This window comes from Ciona robusta, chromosome 11 (genome assembly GCF_009617815.1).
Source record: "Ciona robusta chromosome 11, ASM961781v2".
NCBI lineage: Eukaryota > Metazoa > Chordata > Ascidiacea > Phlebobranchia > Cionidae > Ciona > Ciona robusta.
The window spans coordinates 585,491-608,529 of NC_143245.1; the positions used below are offsets into that span (position 1 = coordinate 585,491).

At 35.4% G+C, this 23,039-nt stretch overlaps 5 protein-coding genes across 5 annotated transcripts; 3 read left to right on the top strand and 2 right to left on the bottom strand.

Annotated features, from left to right (window-relative positions):
• Positions 1–1,958: 1,958 nt before the first annotated feature.
• On the top strand, positions 1,959–4,934 carry LOC149727546 (pre-rRNA 2'-O-ribose RNA methyltransferase FTSJ3-like). The gene has a single exon (XM_089888726.1). The coding sequence runs from the start codon at positions 2,029–2,031 to the stop codon at positions 4,261–4,263; it is 2,235 nt and encodes a 744-aa protein (XP_089744852.1). The 5' UTR covers positions 1,959–2,028; the 3' UTR covers positions 4,264–4,934.
• Positions 4,935–7,239: 2,305 nt separating this feature from the next.
• Positions 7,240–11,241, top strand: LOC149727547 (superoxide dismutase [Cu-Zn]-like). Its single transcript, XM_089888738.1, has 2 exons — positions 7,240–8,017; positions 8,184–11,241. Exon 1 carries the CDS (start codon positions 7,542–7,544, stop codon positions 8,004–8,006), a length of 465 nt encoding a protein of 154 aa, XP_089744864.1. The 5' UTR covers positions 7,240–7,541; the 3' UTR covers positions 8,007–8,017; positions 8,184–11,241.
• On the bottom strand, positions 9,364–10,781 carry LOC149727548 (uncharacterized). Its single transcript, XM_089888737.1, has 2 exons — positions 10,625–10,781; positions 9,364–10,277 (listed from the first exon to the last, which is right to left on the bottom strand). Exons 1-2 carry the CDS (start codon positions 10,779–10,781, stop codon positions 9,754–9,756), a joined length of 681 nt encoding a protein of 226 aa, XP_089744863.1. The 3' UTR covers positions 9,364–9,753.
• A 111-nt stretch (positions 11,242–11,352) lies between the features above and the next one.
• Positions 11,353–13,174, bottom strand: LOC149727549 (L-serine dehydratase/L-threonine deaminase-like). Its single transcript, XM_089888729.1, has 3 exons — positions 12,365–13,174; positions 12,031–12,155; positions 11,353–11,746 (listed from the first exon to the last, which is right to left on the bottom strand). The coding sequence occupies exons 1-3, from the start codon at positions 12,991–12,993 to the stop codon at positions 11,553–11,555; spliced, it is 948 nt and encodes a 315-aa protein (XP_089744855.1). The 5' UTR covers positions 12,994–13,174; the 3' UTR covers positions 11,353–11,552.
• Positions 13,175–13,693: 519 nt separating this feature from the next.
• Positions 13,694–22,151, top strand: LOC149727550 (tyrosine-protein phosphatase non-receptor type 14-like). The gene is made up of 7 exons (XM_089888735.1): positions 13,694–13,878; positions 14,651–14,758; positions 15,378–15,547; positions 16,303–16,400; positions 18,705–18,775; positions 19,372–19,442; positions 20,657–22,151. The coding sequence occupies exons 1-7, from the start codon at positions 13,783–13,785 to the stop codon at positions 20,748–20,750; spliced, it is 708 nt and encodes a 235-aa protein (XP_089744861.1). The 5' UTR covers positions 13,694–13,782; the 3' UTR covers positions 20,751–22,151.
• Positions 22,152–23,039: the final 888 nt, after the last annotated feature.

Consider the following 23,039-nt stretch of genomic DNA (forward strand, 5'->3'; position numbering starts at 1 on the left):
TGTTAATCGAAGCTACCGTCGCAAGTAATGATCATTTAATCAACAAACTAACTCACGGCAGGCACACGTCATTCCCAGACTTATAACAGCAGCATGGCCCCATGGGAACGACCACGACCCAATTATACAACATGGAGTAATCAGTGGCACCGACTACTATACATTAGAAGCATCGATCAGTAAATCAACGTGATTGCGATCGTTTTCTGTTGTAATTAATTCGCAAATGGCGATGCATAAAAGTTTTTGCAGATGTCGAAATCGTTTTCCTTTAACGTAACATGGGCATTCCTGCAAAACTGTAAATCAATCTCCATCGGTAAATTGGATCATCAATCTGTAATACTTATTTTATCAGATCGTATTTGGTCGACACTTTTCCTACCACTGAGCTATACATTAATTCAATCCAATAGTTATAGAGGTTTTCTAAATTGTCAGCCAAACAGAAAAACAATTACTCACAAAGTTACATACAGGGTAACTCATAAGCGGGCTCAAGGTGCATGAAACAGAACACTCATATTATAATAACGGTCGTTGCCCCGCCACAGGAGGATAAATAAGACACATACATAATAACATACATATCTTGATGCTTCTTATGTATTTCTGTTGAATAAATCACCCGGTATCTCTACCACCACCTTGCGGTTGTGTTTGCACCAAACTAGAGATTGTTTAGTACCTTGCAGAATACATTGTTTTATTAATGATAAAACATACATATGTATTATTTATAGTTTTATACCATTATATTGAGTTTTTTAATAGTTGTACGTTTTAAATATCATCTTTGTTTTTAAAAGACCGCGTAACGTTTTTTTGGTTGTAGAAATCAAAAAGTTTGTTTACTGACTCGAATCGTTGTGATTATAGAATTGCAAAGTCACGTGGGGCAGTTGTAAACTACTCATGCGTGAAATTTATAGCAGCGTGTTTTTGTTTTTCGGTCAAAACATTGCAATATTGTTAAGATTCCACGAAAATAAGTAGCTACCTACCGTTAGTCTATCGAATAATATAGGATTGTCATGTTTACAGTTTCACTGCGTATTTTGAATTTTCGATTTAGCGAGGCTATATCAACTTTATAATCGGGAGTAAATTTCCTTTTCTTCGTTTATAAGATATAATAAGTAAGATGTTGGAACAGATAAGTAAACTTGAATTTTAATATTAAGTTTATTGGTATAAGTGCCAACAAAAACTTTAAACAAATCAAATGTTAATATTTTTTCCACTAAGAAAGTAGTTTGACGTGGTAGCATTATGATTTAACTATTACATACGACTCATTAACAGTCATCACTCTTCTTTTTTCACAAAACGTCGTTTTTGTGACATATAAAACGTGTATTGGTATAGTATTTAAATATTTTATAAAAAATCGTTTACTAACAGTTAGTTTTACAGTTTACACACATAAAACTTAACCCCCTAACCCCTAACCCCTAACCTAAAAGTGCTAATCACACACAAAAAAACTTGACAAAAAAAAAACGTATTGCACTATGCGGGACTCGAACCCGGTAAGAACGAAAAAGAGAGATTAAACGATGGCACACTAACCGTTACACCACAGAGCCGACAATAGTAAACAGAACGAAAGAGCGTATATAACTACCTAATTTGGGAAAGATGTCCTTACTAGTGTTTTATATATTTATAAAGGTATTTTCAGTATTTAAGTAATTTGTTTTACACTTATTACCAATTTAAAGTGTTTCTTTGTGTAATTTTTAAAAATAATAATAAAAAAATGAGCGCCCACTTGTGAAAAAAGAAAGTGATGATCTGTTAATGAGTCGTAACTTTAACTATTTAATATAAACCATTATATTCTTAGTGGGTGAGGTCCTGTAGGATGACGCGCCATGGGTAATGATATTTTAGGGCAGAGTTGGCCCACTGCCCATTTGTCATAACTAAGTTTTAGACTTATAATTACTCCAGTCTCCATTTAATGTATTAACTTAATATTATACTCAGGTACAATTGTGTAGGTTGCCAACTTAACTTTGTACAATGGGTAAGAAGAAGCAAGTTGCGAAGGCCCGTAAAGATAAATATTATCATTTAGCAAAAGAAACTGGGTATCGTGCTCGCTCTGCGTTCAAACTTTTGCAGCTTAATAAAAAGTTTAATTTCTTACAATCGTCGCAAGCATGCGTGGACCTCTGTGCTGCCCCTGGTGGTTGGTTACAGGTAGCATCGGAACATATGCCTATGTCGAGTATTATTGTGGGGGTGGATCTCGTCCCGATTCGCCCCGTTCCCAAGTGTGTTACTTTCCAAGATGACATCACTAAAGAAAGTTGCAGGACACAGCTTAGACGGGAACTCCATAAGTGGAAGGTAGATTGCTTCCTTCATGATGGAGCGCCTAATGTTGGTAAGAATTGGCTTCATGATGCTTACTCACAATCAGTGCTGACTCTTGCTGCTCTCAAGCTGGCATCTGAGTTTCTGTGCAAAGGAGGATGGTTTATTACAAAGGTATTCAGGTCCAAGGATTACCAAGCTCTAATGTGGATTTTCGGGCAACTTTTTAACAAAGTTCACGCCACAAAGCCCCAAGCTTCAAGAAATGTGTCGGCCGAAATATTTGTTGTTTGCCAAGGGTTTAAAAGTCCGGATAAAATCGATAAAAAGTTTTTTGACCCAAAATCTGTGTTTCAAGAAGTTGAAGCTAAGACAAGACCCGTCAATATCCTTGATTTTGAACCTAAGAAAAAGAAGAAGGCAAAGGGATATGGCGATGAAGCCAAGGATCTGCTGTACATGAAGAAAACTGTTTCGGAGTTTCTTGGTTGTGCCCAACCAATGCAAATGTTAAGCGAGATCAGCGAGATTGTTTTTGAGGATGACGATCAAAAAGTTCATCCTCTCGTGACCGATGAAATAAAGGAGCATGTCAAAGATATCAAACGTCTTGGTAAAAAAGAGATCAAAGCGCTTTTAAAGTGGCATAAAAAGTGGCAAAAGTTAAATGCTCCACAGGTTGAAGAAGTGGAAGAGAATGACGAAGAAGAAGTTGATAGTGAGGAAGAGATGGAGAGAAAGATCCAAGAGATACAAGAGAATGAAACAAGAGAACTCAAGAAAAAGAAAAAGGTTGTGACAAAAGAGCGACAAAAGTTACGCGAACGAATGAGCAACATGGTTACTTCCACCAACAGCCAGGAGGATATGGAGCTGTTCGCTCTTTCGAAGATTAATTCTGCGCGGAAGATGGGAACGGTAATGGAGAATGTGGAGGAGTTCGAGTTGGAAGAGGGATCGGATGAAGAGGGGAGTGGGAGCAGTGAGGAAGAGGAAGAGGAGGAGGAGGATGAGGGTGATAATGAGGGGAATCCACTCATCCATTCATTGGAAGATAAAGTTGAAGATGATTATCAAACAAAGCTTTGGTTTGGAAAGGAGGAGTTCGAGAACATCGCCGATGATTTGGATGAGTTGGAAGAAATTGAATCCGCGAGGAAGATTTACGAAAATCGTGTTGAAAAGAAGAAGAAAGAGGTAGAAGAGAAAACTGAAGTGCAGAAGAAGATTGAGGCGTATAACAGCGATTCATCCGATAGCGATAGCGACTATGATGTAGAAGAAACGCTTAATGAAGCTAAACCTGTTACAACAACTAAAGGTAAGAAGCAAAAAACTCAAAAGTTGGATGCAGAAGCTCTGGCATTGGGAACAGTGATCGCAACTTCTAATAAACGCAAGCGAGATGTGATTGATGATTCGTTTAACCGGTATACCTTTAACGACGAGGAATGCGCTCTGCCCGATTGGTTCTTAGAGGATGAGAAAAAGAGGGTTGTTAAAAATCATTTGCGACACCATGTGTCCAAAGATATGATGGATTTCTATGGTTCCAAGGACAAAGGAATCAATGTTAGGACGATTAAGAAAGTTGTTGAAGCGAAGGCGAGAAAGAAGAGAAAGGCAACCAAGAAAATGGAGAAAGCAAGGAAACAAGCGGAGGGGATTTCAGATACAGCTGATATGTCAACTAAAGAAAAGGCTGCGCATATAAAGAACATTTATAAAAAAGCAGGTTTGCTAAAAAAGAAAAAAGAGAACACCACGTATGTTTTCGCGAAGCGGGGCACTGGAAAACGAGTTAGACGACCACCGGGTGTCAGTGGTAAGTTCAAAGTTGTCGATAAACGAATGAAAAAAGACCTCCGACCTCAAGGGAAGAATTCGAAACAATCTAAAGGCAAAAGTGGTGCGGGTGGTGGGAAGAAAAGGAAATAAGTTTTGGTGTCTTGTATCTCCTAATATGTTGAAATTTTAAAATAATTTCTATGTTAAATTTTCAAAGAACAAGTTAAATTTAACTGGATAAGAGAAACATGGTCGAACTGCAGTTGTGTGGGCTCTTTCATTATTTAATGCTGCGTTTTTGTATCTGAATCATGATTCATGACGTTATTTAATTTTTGATATTCGCCTGCTGGTCAAAAGGAATTGGTTAGTCTGCATTTCCCAATTAGTTTACCTTGCTTTTCTATTTGGAATTAACTATATTTGGGATTTACTATATTTATATTGTTAAAATGTGCCTCAAGCCTTATGGGCTGGATCAAAATAAATGGGGCTTTGGTTAAATTTGTTTGAAATTTTTACAGCATTTTTGCAAGCTAGCTACCATTATTTTAAGTTTATAATCACATGTTTTTGAACTGCTGTGCCAACAACTGTTTTTGTTCCCTTCGATTAAATTGTAGCATTGGCCAAATTTATTTGTTCTTGCATTTTTTACAGAGGTGAAATTCTTTATAACTTCAGCAACAAACTCACTACTGCTTTATATTATTTTAATCAATAATTGTTTTGGAAACTTTTTAAAAAATATCTGTTTGTGGGTGCTTGATTCTGCTTAAATCTTAGTTAAAAAAGGATAACAATGTTTTTTTTTATCATAGGTTGATCAGCGATCTGCATTAGTGTTGCATGTAGTAAGATAATGTTTGCTGGGCGATGATTTTGTTCAAAAATGCTCGGATCTGGTTGGGAGAGGGGAGGATAGGCTCGTGGATGTTGGTGGATCAAGATGCGGGGAAGATCGTTGGATGCGGGGATAGGGAAGCTCCGGAGGCCACAGGTGACGTGAGAGATGTAAAAGGAAGATGGATCTTTCCTGGTTTTCATGACTCCCATATCCACGCTTCATGGCACGGAAAGTTACTCCGGAGCAAATGGAATCTCAAGTTTCCTAAAACTGTGAAAGAGCTGCAGCTGAGACTGAAAGCTGCAATTGATGGTGATGATAGCAAGGGTTGGATTGAAGGGTTTAACTGGGACCATGAGTTTATGGATAGAATACCAACCAAAGAAGACATCGATGAAGTGATTCCTGACAGACCTGTGTTTTTAAACAGAGTTTGTTTTCATATTATCGTAGCTAATAGTAAAGCATTGGAAGTAGCGAATATAACGAATGATATAAAAGATCCAGATAATGGTCATCTCGATCGTTATCCTCTGGGTCATCATCTCGCTGGGCAGCTCACTGGGGTCCTCAGGGAAGATGGGGGTGTTCAATTGGTCACGGATGTTGTTCCCCCCGAGTCAAGTGAAGAGAAGAAGAAGAATATCTTGGCAGGGTTGGATGATTGCTTGAAAAATGGGATCACCAGTGTTCATTCTATTGAAAGGAGGCATTGGAATGAATATGCCGAGCTTGCTAAAGATGGTTTGCTGCCAATAGCTTGTTACATAGCACCCTGGTATACTGATATGGGGAGTCCAAACTTTCCTCAATCTTTGGATGAATCTTACAAGAACTTATCATGTGACTGCATCAAGGTGTTTCTAGATGGAGCGTTAGGCACCAACACTGCTGCCATATCGAAGCCGTATCTATCTTTGCTGGATGGGAAAGAAAACTATGGCGTGGTGTTACAGAACAGGGAGCAGTTGGCGAAGATATTACAAATCATTGATGATAAAGGATACAGACCTGAGTTGCATGTGATAGGTGATAGAGCAGTGGACATTGCTTTGGACTGCTTGGAAAAAGTGAAAATTAGCCCTGATAAAAGACCTGTGTTCGTTCACTGCCAAATATTGCGGCACGATCTTTTAAACAGGATGCGAGCATGTGGAGTGACACCTACACTACAACCTTCGTTTGTCGTAACTGATTCAGTGTGGATACGAGACAAGTTACCCCCAGCTTTGTTTGAATGTATATACCCCTGGAAAACATTAATGAATAATGGGATTGTGTGTGGTGGAAGTAGCGATGGTCCAGTTGAATCCATCAACCCCTTGTATGGAATGTTTGATGCGATTTTTCGTACTGATCAGAAATCCAATTCTTCCTTCATTCCATCAGAGTGTCTCACATTTGAGGAAGCTCTTAACTTATACACAACAGGTTCAGCATATGTGGATAAGGCAGAAACATTCAAGGGCAAAATAGCTGAAGGATTCCAAGCAGACTTTGTTGTGTTAGATGTACCTTTAGAGAATGATGGCGTACCTTTCAATTTGCCAGAAAATCCTCAGGTTTTGAAAGATGTTAAAATATCTGAGGTGTGGGTGGCAGGGAAGTGCATGTATGAAGCCTAATTAATCTTAAGCTTGTGCTTATAGTCTTATAGACGTAACAAAGGGGTTATCTGTCACCGTCACCCCAATTTATAAATTACATTATGTTTTACTTTGTGTTGTACTGCACGACTTTACTTTTATAGTTAGGTCAGGTGGTAGACTTATTGTCTCTAAAATAACTGCCAAAAGTTAGTACTAATTGTGTATTTTATGAGCAATAACTTTATCTCACTTGTCCATAATATATTCTTGTAGAGTAGACTTATATTACTAGGTGACTTGCATTGCCCACTTTTCTAGACTTATCGTACTAGGTGACTTTGCCCACAGCATTGTCCACTTTTCTAAACAGAATTAGCCCTTTATGCAAAATGCTGCTTTTTAGTTTGTAAATTGTAATTCTATGCAATTAATTTAAGTAGAGAATTTTTTTAAAAGGGTGTTTGTCTTTTAGATGCTTTTAGTGTACTACTATATCACTTTTTAAAAGTTTTTATATACAGTGGAATAGGCCTAACTCTAAAAACATACTTCTGCTAATTTCCCAAATACCTTATGCATATTATAGATATAGTTTTACACTTACTTTTTTTACTATTTAGATACATTTGTTTGTTAAATTACAGCACTACAATATTTGTAGTTTTATGGTTCAAAAATGCTTATATGATTTATAGCAACACATTCATATTAGATGTGGTTCTGACGTTCTGTTTATTTCTGCTGTGTGCAATTGTTGGTTTAATAAGGCAATGCTTCTTAACCCTGGTAACATTACAACTAGCTGTTTTGGTTGGCTTTGTAAAAGTTAAATTACTCGAATTAGTAATCATGTGCCTACAAAACCTATTGTCAACTGTGGCTGTTTTGCTATTAATTTATGTTTAGTATTTTGGTTGTTGCAAAAAAGGGTTAAGAAGTTTTGGGTTTAGCTAATCTCTCTGATTATAGGAAAACGATAAATCACGATAAATATGGTTCTTGAAGCTGTTTGTGTAATGAAGGGAAGCGAGAGTGTGAGTGGGACCATTAAGTTCTCGCAAGCTGGGGACGGGGAGCCATGTAAGATTAGTGGATCGCTTACAGGGTTGGCTGCTGGCAAGCATGGGTTTCATATTCATGAGTTTGGAGACCACACCAATGGTTGCACAAGCACTGGGGGTCATTTCAACCCACAGAAATGCGATCACGGAGCACCAGAGGCAGAGGTTCGACATTTTGGAGACCTTGGCAATGTGACGGCAGATTCAAGTGGTGTAGCAGAGGTTAACATCAGCGATAAGTACGTCACGCTTACAGGGATTAACTCAGTGATTGGAAGAGCTGTTGTTGTGCACGCTGATGTAGATGACCTTGGTCTCACATCTCATCCACAAAGCAAGACAACAGGGAACGCTGGAGGAAGATTGGCGTGTGGGGTTATCGGGATCACAAAGTAAAAGATATGCAAGTACAACTTTAATTGACTCATTATGTTGTAAATAATTTTGCTTTGCTGTAAATTGCTTTAATCGAGATACATCTAATAAGTTACATAGGAATCACAAATGCAAATTACACTCATGGTGAAATAAATTTATCATCTATTATACAAAACTAATATGTTGTGTTTTTAGAGGTAAAGCAGTGGTTTAAAAGCAATGTTATCCCATCTGGGAAATATGGGACACATTTGGAATGCAAACCTTTAGAAGAGCTCTGGATAAATGTTGAGTATAAAAATTAAAGCAACCAATTTAAATGCTGTTACCCATAGCCATAGAAACAATTCCTGTTGCATTTGGAGCAACTAGAATATTTTGGTCGGCATGGTTGCACAGATATGAATGAACGTAACTTACTTTATCCTCACATGGCCGGAAACAACAGCCATTATAACACGGGTGTTCTGTTTTATACACCTCGCGCCCCTACAAGTTTTTAAGTATGTTACTTTTTGGGTATCAGCGACGAGCCTTGAACCCATTACCTCTGGGTTAGAGGCAGACGTGTTAATCAACTGTTCTACCGCGTCTGACGTATACTTAGATTATCTAATCTGAACAGTTAGCAGCTATTGAAAATTACGTTAATTGTCAACAATCGTGGCTTTTGAGATGTAGTTCATTAATATGTGTAATAGGTTGGGCTGGTATGTTGTATTTATCTGCCATGTTGCAGTTTTACAAGGTACCAGCAAAACTAAAACCCATATATAACATTTACGTTGCAATTTAAATGCAACTTAAATATGGTAGTGGGTTTTGTATAAACAGCATACAGAACATATGTAATGTAAAAAGTGATGGTAATATTAATTTGTAGGCAGTGGCTTCATTGCTTGTCTGTTGTTCTGGCTTCCTGTTTCGGAAGTTGTTATTAATTAATCATTAAAGGGTAGTATTGTCTCTTTGGTGTATTCACTATTCAGTGCCGTGTTTGTAGAATGTATTCACAGATAGTGACTCACTGGCGTCAGTTATCAAAAAGCAAATATCGCGTCTCATGTTTCGGTAGCTTGTATATCTATGTGCGATACAATATCTTGATATGCTGGCATCACCTCGAGTATTGTAACTCTACACTTGCCCCACTTTGTTATAAAGGCAAGATATCTTGTCAACACGATGACCCATAATTTGAAGGTGAAACAAGATTACTGCCGTGTTGAGTACCTTGTATACAATAGATGGTAAACGCGTGTTGTCCAGCAGTGAAAGCAACAGGACACCTCAAAACCACTCCACTATTTGTAACGCAACGCTTGGCGTGCTTGAAGCCACTTGTAAGTGGTTTCATTCCTCTGGAAATTACTCATTTCGGGAGAACGGGTTTATTGAAAAAGTAAACTGTTAATAATGAGTCAACTCAAGTTAAAGTAAAGGACCAAATATGAATCACTGATGCTTGCCTGCCACGCCGTAACGCAGTACATCACTTGTATAATTCTTTTGTCTCATAACTTTTATAAACAAAAAAAAAAAGGGGGGGGGGTTATAAACATGAAAAACACGGCAGTTCATGTTAAGTGAAGCCCATTTAAAACGCACATTTGGATTGACATTGCATATATATGGTTGAAAAATATTTTGTTTTAAAATCGGGGGAACATTAAAAATTATGAAGCGCTTCTTTGTGCAAATGTAACAATAACAGCTTAATGGGTATGTCAGTAACATATGAGAATAATAATAAGTTGTATTAACGCTACAGAACCTGCTGTACTAATGCATTATCAAGGGTGGTCGTGAGTGGCTTTACTGCTAAGTCGAAAGTTTCACAAGTTTGTCTCGGACTTTGGAGCCGTAGTTTTGGTATTTCTGTGGTTGGAGTGTAGGATGATGTGTTGTCAGGTATTGAATGCGATCGACGCGGAGAAATCGGCTTTGCAGCATCTTTGCTGTCATGGATGTCATCGGTGTTACCAGCATAAACGTTGTTTGTGTCAGGGTATAAAGCAAGTAATGCTTGTTGGGCGGCTAGGTACCGCTTCCTACGGTTCATTTTATACACTGCGATTCTCTCTTCTTCCTCAGTTTCACTTTCTGCGGTAGAAGCTTTGGTTTGGTCCCTGAAAGGCCTCGAATTTGACAGAATGTAAGGAAACCATCGTAAGCTTTCATTAAACTGTTCGCAAACGTCCGTTAAATCTGCTTCATTTCGTTTTGACTGCTGGTTAATATTGGGTGGACAGGATAAAGCAGATCTTGCTTTGTGTGGACGGACTCGACCTAATGGAACAACGGGCATTAATACATTATTTAGGTTGATTTCTGAACTGTTATTTTATATTTGTGTTCACATTATATTTCATGGAACCAAAGTCGACATGGTGCGAAAGTATCCTGTTCAGTACAAAGACACTTTAATGAGTATTTGTTCTAAATGACTTTCATTAAATATTACACAAGCATTTATTTGGGCCACCATACCATTTGATGATTGACTGTGTCAGCATTAAACAACCTTCATTATAAGAACTACTTGTGTAGTGAAGCGTGTAATAGCCAATTGTGATTTAATGATTAACCGCATACAGAGAATGTTTAAATAACACAAGCAATATTTGTGTAGTTACCTTCTGAATCCGGACTCCCTGTAGCTGAAGTGCTGGATGCTGAAGATCTTTTTCCTTCTTTAATTTTTCGCTTCTTTCTTTTCTTCTTCTTTAATTTATCTACACCACTTGAACTGATCGCTTTCCTTCCAACAATTGCATTGTTTATTCCGTCCATATTTGACTCTACAAACCTAATAATTTGAGAAATATGTCCTAGATTGCATTGGTAAGCAAATTAGTTTGTTGCAGTGTTTTATTTTTACATTAAATTAACGTTTCTGAGCTTTTTTATTTGCGATTGGGCCACAACAATGGATGCTTGGTTAAATATTGCGATATACTCTGTATATGCTTATATTTTAGGTCTTAAAATAGTTGTAGTACAATATTTTAGCTAGTATGCCCATTAAAACCAGAACTTTACTTAGAAATACGCTTATATACATAAATAACAGGCTTTATCGCCGCTTAGTATACCTTTGCTTAAAATATTTATACCCTTTACGTTTCCTTCTTATAGCAAGTAACCTTACAAGAGTGTTTACTCAGAAACCCTTTCTGTCTCGAAGCGCGCTGTTTTAAATTTATTGTATTCGGCGAGCAGCTAAATAAACAGACTACTGGAATCCTTACAAGTGTATGTGAGTAGCGAAAACGAAAGCGGTGAGCCCTTAGCAACAACTCCCTAGAAACAAGCGCAGTTACGCCACCTGACGATGGATTTGGGCATAAAAATAGTCACAACATTCTGTAATAAATTGGAATTTATTTTGATGTTTTAAACACCACTCATGTAGACGAGGTATAATGAATGCGACCAATTTAAAAGTGAAAATATGTTAATACATATACAGGAATGTTATATATTTTCATTATTTTGAAGAGCAAATAAGAATGTATCATTTTTAAATTACACATACACATACAAGTTATAACACATTCTGTATTATTTTATGTTAAACATTTGTTTCCAGTTCTTAAGCATTTCAATAGTTACACCACTACCACCACAAACAACAAGAACAACTTTTTTAACATTTCCAAGTTTAGGGTTTGAGCTTGCAAGCTCTTTTAACTTTCCATTGTATAACACAGCAATAGAAGCAGCACAAGCTGGCTCAACCAATATCTTTTCATCATCTGAAATAGGTTCAAAACTTAAAATAAAGAATCCATAAAATAACATTGGAAATGAAGCCTAAATTGTTGGTACACACTGGCCTACATTCCAGGCACCACTTTTTACACTGCATATAATAGTTATACAAGCCTTCAATTTAGTTTGATCGATTCTATTGAGATTTATGAACAAATAGGCTATCACAGTTAATAAAAATTTCACCAACAGCAAAATTGACATTTTTAATATAAATTCATCAGATTACAACAAAAGCAATGAATATCTAATAAAGTTAACAACAAACCTAAGAATTGAGATATAGTTTTCACAACATCTTCGTCTGAAACAAGGCATGGTATAATTGGGTGGGATTTGGTAAGTTCAAATGCTTGTTTACCAATTGTCTTTGCTCCCAATGTAATTGCAATGCTGTGTATATTGATTTACATTGATTATTTTGACATGTACCAGCAAATTAAAAATATAAAACACTTTTTATATTGTTAAGTTCATAGACACAGTCTATGTGGGTAAGCTTGTCAAGGACTTGGACCTTGGTATTTAGGCCAGAATTGGTAGAACAAATATTGTATAGGTATGAATAAAACACTGTTAACAGAGTGCACAAATGTTTATACCTTGTAATTGCAGGCAATGTTACTTGCTTTCCAGCTTGTACAGCCTGGTACAAACTATTAGATCCATGTGTTTCTACAGCAAGCACTGGTACATCATCCCATTTTCTTTTCACCAACCCTTCCACGATCCCACACATTAAACCACCCCCACCTACTGAGCATATCACCAAGTCTGGCTTGCTGTCAAGTTCAGCTATTATGGACGAATTCCCTTCCCAAATATATGGGTGCTCAAACGGTGGGATGTATACGGAGCCCGTTTCTTCAACGAATTTCAACGCATTCTGGTTGCATTCGTCCCATGCTGCGCCCCCTCTTACAACGTCCGCGCCTTCGTCTTTCAGTTTATCAATCACCAACTGCGTGGTGGTTAGTGGTACGAATATGGTGACAGGTACACCGAGCTGTTTCCCAGAATATGCAGCAGCTAGCCCCGCATTACCGCCAGATGAACATACGAATCGTGGACTGTTCTTATGTTTTACACACATGTGAGAAATGCCACGTGTTTTAAAAGAACCAGACGGCTGACAATTTTCAAGTTTCATCCATACTTCAACACCAGAAGCCTTGCTAAGTGCTCGACTGTGTTTATAAGGCGCCGCAATGTACAACGTTTCCAAAGCCATGTTTTAAATTAGACGTTCTGTTTGTTTTATAGCACTACACATCCTGTAGCTGTCAAGCGCTACAGGCGATTTTCCAGTACCTTAAATTCTTTTAAGATTAAACAGGTTCGACACTGTTTGAAAAGGACACGATGTTTTTTAAGAAGGAGGACAAAATATACAAAGAAAACGTATCCTTATTCTACCTCAATTTTTGTAAAATAAGAAATTATTTTTTTATCACCATCTAGCAACATCGCTATACAATAAACTTTAGTCGGGTGGTGGCGCTGGTGAGAGGAGAAAGTGGCGCAAAATTCCTTAAATTCCGATACGGATTGCTATATATTCATCCGCGACCACAAGACAATGCACCCTGATATGATGAGAAACACAGATCGCGATTTCGTGGTTATGAGCAATTCCTGGTTGTGAGTTCATAACTAAACTAACACCAAAGTTCCGTAGTTAAGTTAGTCCCTAGGTGGTGTGGTTTAGTTCATTGTCAAAGATCAGAAAATATCGGAAATAGATAAGAAGTTAAACTTTATGGTTATACTGTAGTTATGTATTGGGAGGATTGAGATAAGGTATTTTTATTCGGTAAATTGGTAGTTTTTAGATCCAATATACTTTTTACATGTTTAGTACGATAACTGCAGTTGCCACAGAAATGTGTGGTAACTATTTTTGCGCACCTATTTTTTAAGATCGTCAAATTAAATTTCCGTTTGACATTTAGCAACCAAAGCTTTAAATATGCTGTTCTCAGATGTAAAGATGATTAGATAACTTTGTTTTTGCACGCCAATGCTTGATAAAGCTTTAAATACGGTAATCATGCCGTTTGGAATTAAACTAAGAAGAACTGGCCGATATATTCTGTCCCACAAAAATTCCTTCCTGGTGAGTTATACACCTAGATTTGTTAATGTGTCTATTCAGAAATAAACTGGTATTGCAACTGATAAGTTATTTATAAATGGATATTAACGTGCCTGGCTTTAACCTGTAGGTAAAGGGTTCAAGGCTTGTCACTGCTACCATTATAGACACATGGGTGCTTGGGCAAAACAATGACAATTGCTCCAAACCAGCGGTCACTAATGGGTTGTCAAATTACCAGTCATACATAAAAACAATTACCGACAAAGTTACATACCTGGTAACTAGTCAGCGAGCACTAGGTGTATGAAACAGAACACCCGTGTTTGCGTGTTATAACAACTGTCGTTGACTCGTTGCCCTGTCACTCGAAGATAACAATAAGTTTCATCACTTTCATTTGATCTTCTGATACTCAAATAAGAAGGGTTATCTTCTATTTGTTTGACCCTAACCCAAGGCAGTGGTGCAATACAAATGAAAAGTTCTGTCATTTAAAAAGCAGTCTTTACATCAAACTGCAACTTTCATTTTAGCCCTCTATAATTTTCACTTTACAAACTGAATTCTCTTTCATTTTATAACATAGGGTAGCGTAGAATGGTAGCACAGGGGACTCAATTTTCAGCTGTAAATATAATGCAGTGCAATAATTTGTTTCTACTAAATAATATGATTTTATTAGGGACTTTTGTTTCTGGTATTCATTGTGATTTATTGTACCTAAAACTATGTAAGGTATGAAGTCATTTTCTCTATGTTAACCTTGACCCCAATATATGATCTGCATTAGATACGTGTTCAGTTACTGGACAACACAGCAATGGAATGTACGTTGACTGTGGAAAACACTGGCATTGATTGCTTGAACGCTGTTGCGCAACGTTTGGAGTTACGTGAGGTAGGATATGATTTGAATACAAATGTATTATAATATTGGGAACCTATAGTAGCTTAGCCAAGGTGGCATATGATTTATCTCAGTCTTATCTTGTCATTGTATTTGAAAGATGATGCTATTTATGCGAAACTCATCTCTCCATTAATATATCATTTGCTGGACCTGATTTTTATCTGTTATGTTTTCATAGGATCAGATCCTATCTTCAGTTTGCTAAAGATGACTTTTAGATATTATTTGCACCTTAGGCAGTGGTTGCACCCTTATATAACTGGTGTATATATTTATTTATGTGGTTTTAGTTACATTTAGATTTAGTTCAATAATTTATATTATCATAATTGTTCTTTATTCAGTAATTGATTCGGAATCGCAGGACATTTCATTGTTTTTTATTTATATATCTTGTTTTAAGACAAGGTAGTACCGGTTATGAACACAGGGTCTAGGGTTGTCCCATTATTTATAAACATAATGCAACTGCCAACTGATCTTTAAAGTTCCTTAAATTTCTTGAAAATTAAACTAATCCCAAGTTTTCTAGCTTGAGTGAACATCATACATCAATATCTACTTTCTGTGTGGTCTGTATGTTTTCATGTCTGTTTTTCTTCCACAGTTGCGATACTTTGGGTTGAAATACTTAAACAAACAGATGAAAGCAAGATGGGTAGAGTTAGACAAGCCATTGAAAAAGCAAGTTGATAAGAACTCCCACGAACCAATACTTTTCTTTGGTGTCATGTTTTATGTGGCTAACATCGACCGCCTGCAACACGAGATTACAAGGTATCCACTAAGAGATATTTGTTCTGCTACTTCTGCTATTGCTATGGGCGTAATGTATTTTCCAAGAACTCGTCTTCCGGCGTTAAATTTTCAGCAGACCCGACCCTAAACTTGTTTTTTTATGCCAGAAATTTCCCGGAAAAGAGTATATAAATATAAATATATATATAAAGTGTTTGATAATGGTAATAGAGGCTACTTAGATAAATAAACCTAATATATTTTGTTGGTTTAATTTAGGTTTTATGTAACTGATTTTCTGGCCGAAAATTTAACTTTTTTAATGCTAAGGTTGGTTGACAAAGCATTGTTTTTTGGCAAAAAATCCTTTAAAAATTTATTAAATGTTGTATTTAAATTTAATTGCAAAAATTTCAGGGAAAGTACAAATTATACTTTGATAAGGTTTACTTATACTAGGTAGCCAGGGTTAGTACAAATTAAATTTCATTTAAAAACTTGTGCTGGTCTAAATTGTAGGTAGGCTCCTCAAGAACCTCACCAATTAAAATTTAAAAATTATAATATGATAATGCTATATATTTAAACTGTTTAAAACAAGTTTTTTTTTACAACTATGTCCAAGACATGATTATGAACCTTTTTAATCATATTTGCCAAATTTTATCACAAGTTCCAAGCATTGCATTTGAAATTAATAATGTTGAACCAGGTGTAAACTTATTATGCCCCCTTGTTGCCCCCTTGTTATCTATAAAAGCTTGACAAATGTTATTTTTATCCTTTTATTTCAGGTATCTGTTTTACCTCCAGCTGAAAAACAATGTAATTGATGGAGCCCTGCCATGCAGCAAAATTGAGGCTGTGGAACTTGCAAGTTATATGCTGCAAGGTAGGGTTGGGGTTTGGAATATTTAAAGTTTGACCTTTAAAATTAAAAGACTTCTCATTAAAAGACTTCTCATCCTTACCTAAGTTTGATCATCGAGTGTTTTTGTGAATAGTTTTATTCAAATACTTTAATTCGGTGTTTTGTTAATCTATTCTACATATTACTGTTTATTTATACTCTTTCTGTCCTAAATAACGCCCACCAGCAAAAGGCTCTTTTTCAACATTCATTTTTACTTAAATATAACCAATCTCATGGAGTACCTGAAATTAACCCATGGCCTACTAGACAATTATGGGAGCTAGTCATATTTGACATTGGGTAGATTTTATCTTGTTGAGGTTAGTGAGTGTGTTGTGATAACCAACTTTGACCTAAGTCCCAGGTCCCATGGCATGCCTCACAGTAGGACCTCAGCCATAATTACAATGTTCATATACAATGTTGAGGCGATGGCCAAACTCAGGCCTAAATATCAGGTCCCTGGCGTATTCTGCCATGGGACCCATATAGAATAGAATAATGGATAAATGAGAAAATTATGGAACCTAAGGACTAATGTCGTGTAATGTTTGTCTTCAAATGTAGACTTATCATAAGTTGACCCCATGTCATATTATGTGGCATATAATGTACTGTTATATTAAGTTGTGCCAAAAGCCCCATGTTTACCCACCACAACCACTCCAACACTTAACTTCCCTACTTGGCGATGATAATTTGTTGGTTTTATGAACCACGGTTCATTTATCACCTGTCATAGTGAATTACTTAATGCTGGACACTGATATAATATTGTTCATTACATGATTAGGTATTCCTTATATATTGGCTTAATATTGTTTACTGGACTCAATTCTGGATATGTAATATAACATATATTATTATTTATTGCAAAATGTAAAACCTTGTTATGAAGAAAAAAATAATTTTTTATAGCATTGGCATTAGATAGTTTATATATAATTATAATTATAATATATATTTTAAGCAGAAAAACCAATGTTGTCTTAGAAATAATTGAAATAACCAATGTTTTTTTGCCATATGCCGAGACTTGATCAGTTTACCATTAAAATCGGTAATATTTCTGGCGTATGTTCACCTAGAAGATATTAATATTTGTTAGTATCGGTATTAAAACAATATTGTTTGGAATTTGAATGTACCTGTTTTAGGACAGGATATAGACCAATAAAAAATCAGATTATTTTATTCAAACTGTTTTATATTCAATATATATATTTTATAATTTAAATGTATCTCTTCTAAAAAATAAATTTTCGATGAAATATATCCTAATTATATAGAGAGGAAAATTTAGAATATTTCATTCAAACTATCCTGTATCGAAAGCAATTCAAACTATGAACCAGGCAATGGCGCCACATTAAATTACATATAAGTATATTCCAATACCAGTAATTTTCACTTAACGTTGCCGATAAGTATTTATTTCTGAAGGTCATTGGCTTACACAGCCAGCAATATATAAACCCAACCCAAAACATTGAGTTTGAGTCATTTATTTTTAGTTATTCCCCAAACAATTTATTTTAAAGTTTAGTTTGTGATGTAATAAAGAGGCATTGTTTTGCGATAATAACAGGAAACAAAGCTTGTTTATGATTGCTTAAACAACTTCCTGGATTGGTAAGGTTAGGAAATACTGACAATATATCACCGTTGCTTCTTTAACCAACCGTAAAACAACCTTTTCGTTGAAACTAATCACTTTGCTTTTAAACAAGTAAACTTTTCAAAATATTATGTTTGCTGAAAAATTACATTATGTTGCAAAGCTAATTTAGCCAGGCATAAATTCTATTTATTTGCAACATTTTTAATGTATTCTTTAAAACAAGGAGAAGGTTGAATGTTTTTAAACCCAATAATGATATGGTACAATACAGTCTGTGGTCATCTCATGCATCAGTGGTTACCAATGTACCATGAAGAGTTACCATGCAGACAATATTATTTTCTGTATGGTAAATATTTTTATCCGACACTTTTTATCCATAACTATTGTTTTGCTGTTGATTTCTTCTCTTCGTTTATTAAATAATATGATCTCCAATATCATGGTCGAAGATATAAATAAAAATTATATTATATATAGGCTTATGCATTTTATATTATTCTGTATTTTAACATAGTTCTGTCAAATCAAATGCTCATATTTTGCATAGTTTGTAGCATAACAATATTTACTTTAAAGAAAGACATAATAAACTCGTATTTTTTACAATTTAGAAACTTTTTTAACAGTTACATCATATTTAAACAAATCATTTCTTCCAGCTGAGTTTGGCAACCACGATCCAGACATCCATACGATCGATTATTTTCGGGATTATATTTTGTTTCCCGAGGTGAGGATTTACTATGTGGTGATTTAATTGAATAACCTTTATACCCACAAACTGTATACGTGCATACTGCTGGTTAAGTGTATGTATAATTAGTTATTTCCCCTTTAAAACACATATTGTATATTAATTTAGTATATCTTGCTAGTGAACTTATGAACCTACTATAAATAACCATCCTAACATGCATTTATTAGTGTTGTAGCTGTGTACTGTGCAACTGCATGCTTAACTATGTGTTCATTAGTAAACCTATATACACATAAGCAGCATGCAGGCTTACTATATGTAACATAGGCTACACTACTTTAGCATGTAAAATAATGTAACATCGTATATTACAAGAATATGTTTGCTGTTTGTACCAAAATACCAGATAATTAACATAAAGTGTGACAAGGGTTATAAAGCCGATGACAAAATGTGTAAATTTCAAGCATTTAATTTATACTTCATTAACTTAAAAACCTCTTGTTAGAGGGTAATTTGTCATCTTACGTCATGTTTAATCCCACACACCACTGCCCACATACTATATATCATACTACTTGTAACTTCTGCTTTTCTCCATTAACAATTAAATGGTATTGTATTCCTAGTTCCTTACTCCAAATGATCCAACATTAGACTCCCTCACACAACAAGCCATCGAACAACATGAGCGCCACAGGTGAGCTGTTTAAGTGTTTGTTTCTTAAACCATCACCCGAAGTTTGACCCTTAGCTTAGTGTGGGCCATGGCACATGCATAGTAAGTAGTAACCAAAGGATCCTGGGTTCAATGCTCAATGCTGATAGATAAATGTGTGTAAGACGTGTATATATGTTGTATATTGCTAGAACGCACTAATAAACCGTAGCACTATGGGTGTTGGGGTAATTGGGCCAACAATGGCCTAAATTATATTTAGTAAACTTAGCTGTGGTAGCTAATAATCTGTGAAATACCCATAGATAAACCCAACAATCAGGTTAGAGCTGTTTCAGTTTAAAACCAGGGTGCAAAACCATATAACGTTACTAAGGCCGCAAAAGTTGGGGTTACATGTCATTCCAGACACCCCTGGTGTTACGCCTATGGGTAAACTCACTGGTCATGTGGTGTGTAATAATAATGGCTAAGGAATGCTATTACGTCATGAATGCAAATTCATCGAGTAAATAACCTTCCTTTGTAAAAGTGGTGGCAATATTTACACTATGAAGTCATACAAACATTGTGTGGGTTGGTATACATGGGGAAAGGCACATCATCAGGTTAACTGTAGGGAAGTTGGGAAGTTCCTGATAAATTGCAAACCAGTAAAAACATTATAAGTTAAAAATGATAAAATAACTTGTATTGTACAATGTAACATATATGAAAAATACACTGTTGTAACAATTTTGCATAACAGACTTTGTTTTTAAATTGGAAATAGAAGAACCTACATTACAATAGTGCTATAACTTCCCTTATTTTTTATATACCAGTAAAGTAACTTTTAAAATGAAAAACAGTCAGCAAAAACTGCTAATTGTGTAATTTAATAGATGTCATATTAACATTATTACAAACCGTACAGCAAGTTAAATTTGCAAACCACAAAAAGTAGATTACAACACCGATAAAATAGAGAACTATTGTTTGGGATTTGTAGTAAACATATAAAACATAAATTAACTGTTGTTTGTTTTACCTATATGAGTGTTTTCAGTTATATTGACACTTTTACATAGACTATGTTAATGGTATTTCAAATATCAGGCTGTTAAGATTGCAAACCAGAGAACAAACATTGCATCACTGCTATAACTTCCTCATTTTTTATGTACCAGTAAAATAATGTTTTAAAATGAAAAACAGGCAGCAAAAACTGCTAATTGTTGTGCTATTGGTTTCAGTACTGGGAGTGGACTGCTTGCGCAACATAACACGGGTGAAGTAGGAATGTGGTATCCCCCTACACCCCTTGTTCTCACACCTTATATTCCATGAAACACAGAGTTAGACAAGCCTGATAAAGTTACAAGAAAAAGGAGTTTGTGGGTCTTGTGTGGATTATTATTAAATGGTGGCTTAATCCAGACAGCTCTAATCTTCATGGTATGCCAGTATCCCGATCTGCTGATAACAGGCTCAAAGTTAATCTACTGTGAAGAAATATACGTAAAAATCTAAACATTAATGCTAGTAGGGGTAGAAGTTTGTAATAACTGTTTTGTAATAAAAAAAGTCGAAAATTTAGGTCATTTATGGTTTTGTTTCACATTTCAAAACAAACGTTTTGTAACTGTTACAACCACTTATATTTGCTACAAAACCTTGGTTTCAAATTAACTGTGACTTCACAAAATTAACAAAATTTAAATTTAAGCTATTTAGGGTTTTATTTTGTATTTAAAAACCTTCTTGTTTTGAAACCCTAATTTCAAGTTAACTGTGCGGGCAGCATAACATTTGTAAGGGTTGTGACAGCTACAAATTTATTTTAAATATTGTTTGATTTATTTGACCTCTGGCAGAAATATTTATTCTATGAAGTCATAGTTGAGCTGAATTGAAGTAGTTTGCCAATGAAACACGAATGTGACTCGCAATGTGTGTTATTACACAACAGACCTCACCATCAAGGTTACATTGTGCATAACAGTATTAGCTTAGCTTTTTTTTACGTTTTTAAGGAATACGTAATATATATTTTAATTGAGTTTCACATACCAACATTCCTGAAGGTATCATACTTACAGCTGCGATTTAATTAATATAATTGGATGTTTCTAAGTGCTTGTAAACAAATTAAATTCCTTTAAGTGTTGCTTGTTATTTAGAAATCTTCATGAATGGATTTGACTGTTTAATTGCTAAATATATCACATTAGTAACTTTTGTAAAAACAGCTGTATATATATTGATACAAAGATTAAAAGATATATGCCCAACATTCCTGTAAAGATAGATATAAAATAACTAGGCAGTTGCTACAGATTACATTCGGTTTGTGTGTTGTTTCTTTATTAAATCTTTTGTTCTAAATTGTAAAAGATCTTGTGGGGGTTTATCAAATAATTAACCAAAGAAAGGCAAAAATGGATTCGTTCTTTGACTCTGTTCATTCAACTTGAGTTTGTTTACCAAATGGTTTTTTAACCTCAGAGGTAAAAACCTCAGATTTTGGAGATTATAAATCGTCACGTTTTCTAACGTGGTAATTTAAAGAAACATTTAAGTTCAATGTTCATTGACCTACATTTGATAGGCTTTGGATATTTTGCAATTCTAACAAAATCTAGGGTCACATTGTTAAAATACAGTTACACTTATAGTTGTCAAACATAGGGAACCTCATTGATTAATGTGGTGAATGCAATATACTTTGGCTCTGCTTGTTTGTATAGACACCTAACAGCAGGTAAAAAACCTGGGGTAACATTGTTAAAATACAGTTACACTTATAGTTGTCAAACATAGGAAACCTCATTGATTAATGTGGTGAATGCAATAAACTTTGGCTCTGCTTGTTTGTATAGACACCTAACAGCAGGGTAAAATCTGGGGTGACATTGTTAAAATACAGTTACACTCATAGTTGTCAAACATAGGGAACCTCATTGATTAATGTGGTGAATGCAATATACTTTGGCTCTACTTGTTTGTATAGACACCTAACAGCAGGGTAAAATCTGGGGTAACATTGTTAAAATACAGTTACACTTATAGTTGTCAAACATAGGGAACCTCATTGATTAATGTGGTGAATGCAATATACTTTGGTTCTGCTTGTTTGTATAGACACCTAACAGCAGGTAAAATCTGGGGTGACATTGTTAAAATACAGTTACACTTATAGTTGTCAAACATAGGAAACCTCATTGATTAATGTGGTGAATGCAATATACTTTGGCTCTGCTTGTTTGTATAGACACCTAACAGCAGGGTAAAGTCTGGGGTGACATTGTTAAAATGCAGTTACACTTATAGTTGTCAAACATAGGGAACCGTATTGATTAATGTGGTGAATGCAATATACTTTGGCTCTGTTTGTTTGTATAGACACCTAACAGCAGGGTAAAACCTGGGTGACATTGTTAAAATACAGTTACACTCATAGTTGTTAAACATAGGAAACCTCATTGGTTAATGTGGTGAATGCAATATACTTTGGCTCAGCTTGTTTGTATAGACACCTAACAGCAGGGTAAAATCTGGGGTGACATTGTTAAAATACAGTTACACTCATAGTTGTTAAACATAGGGAACCGTATTGATTAATGTGGTGAATGCAAT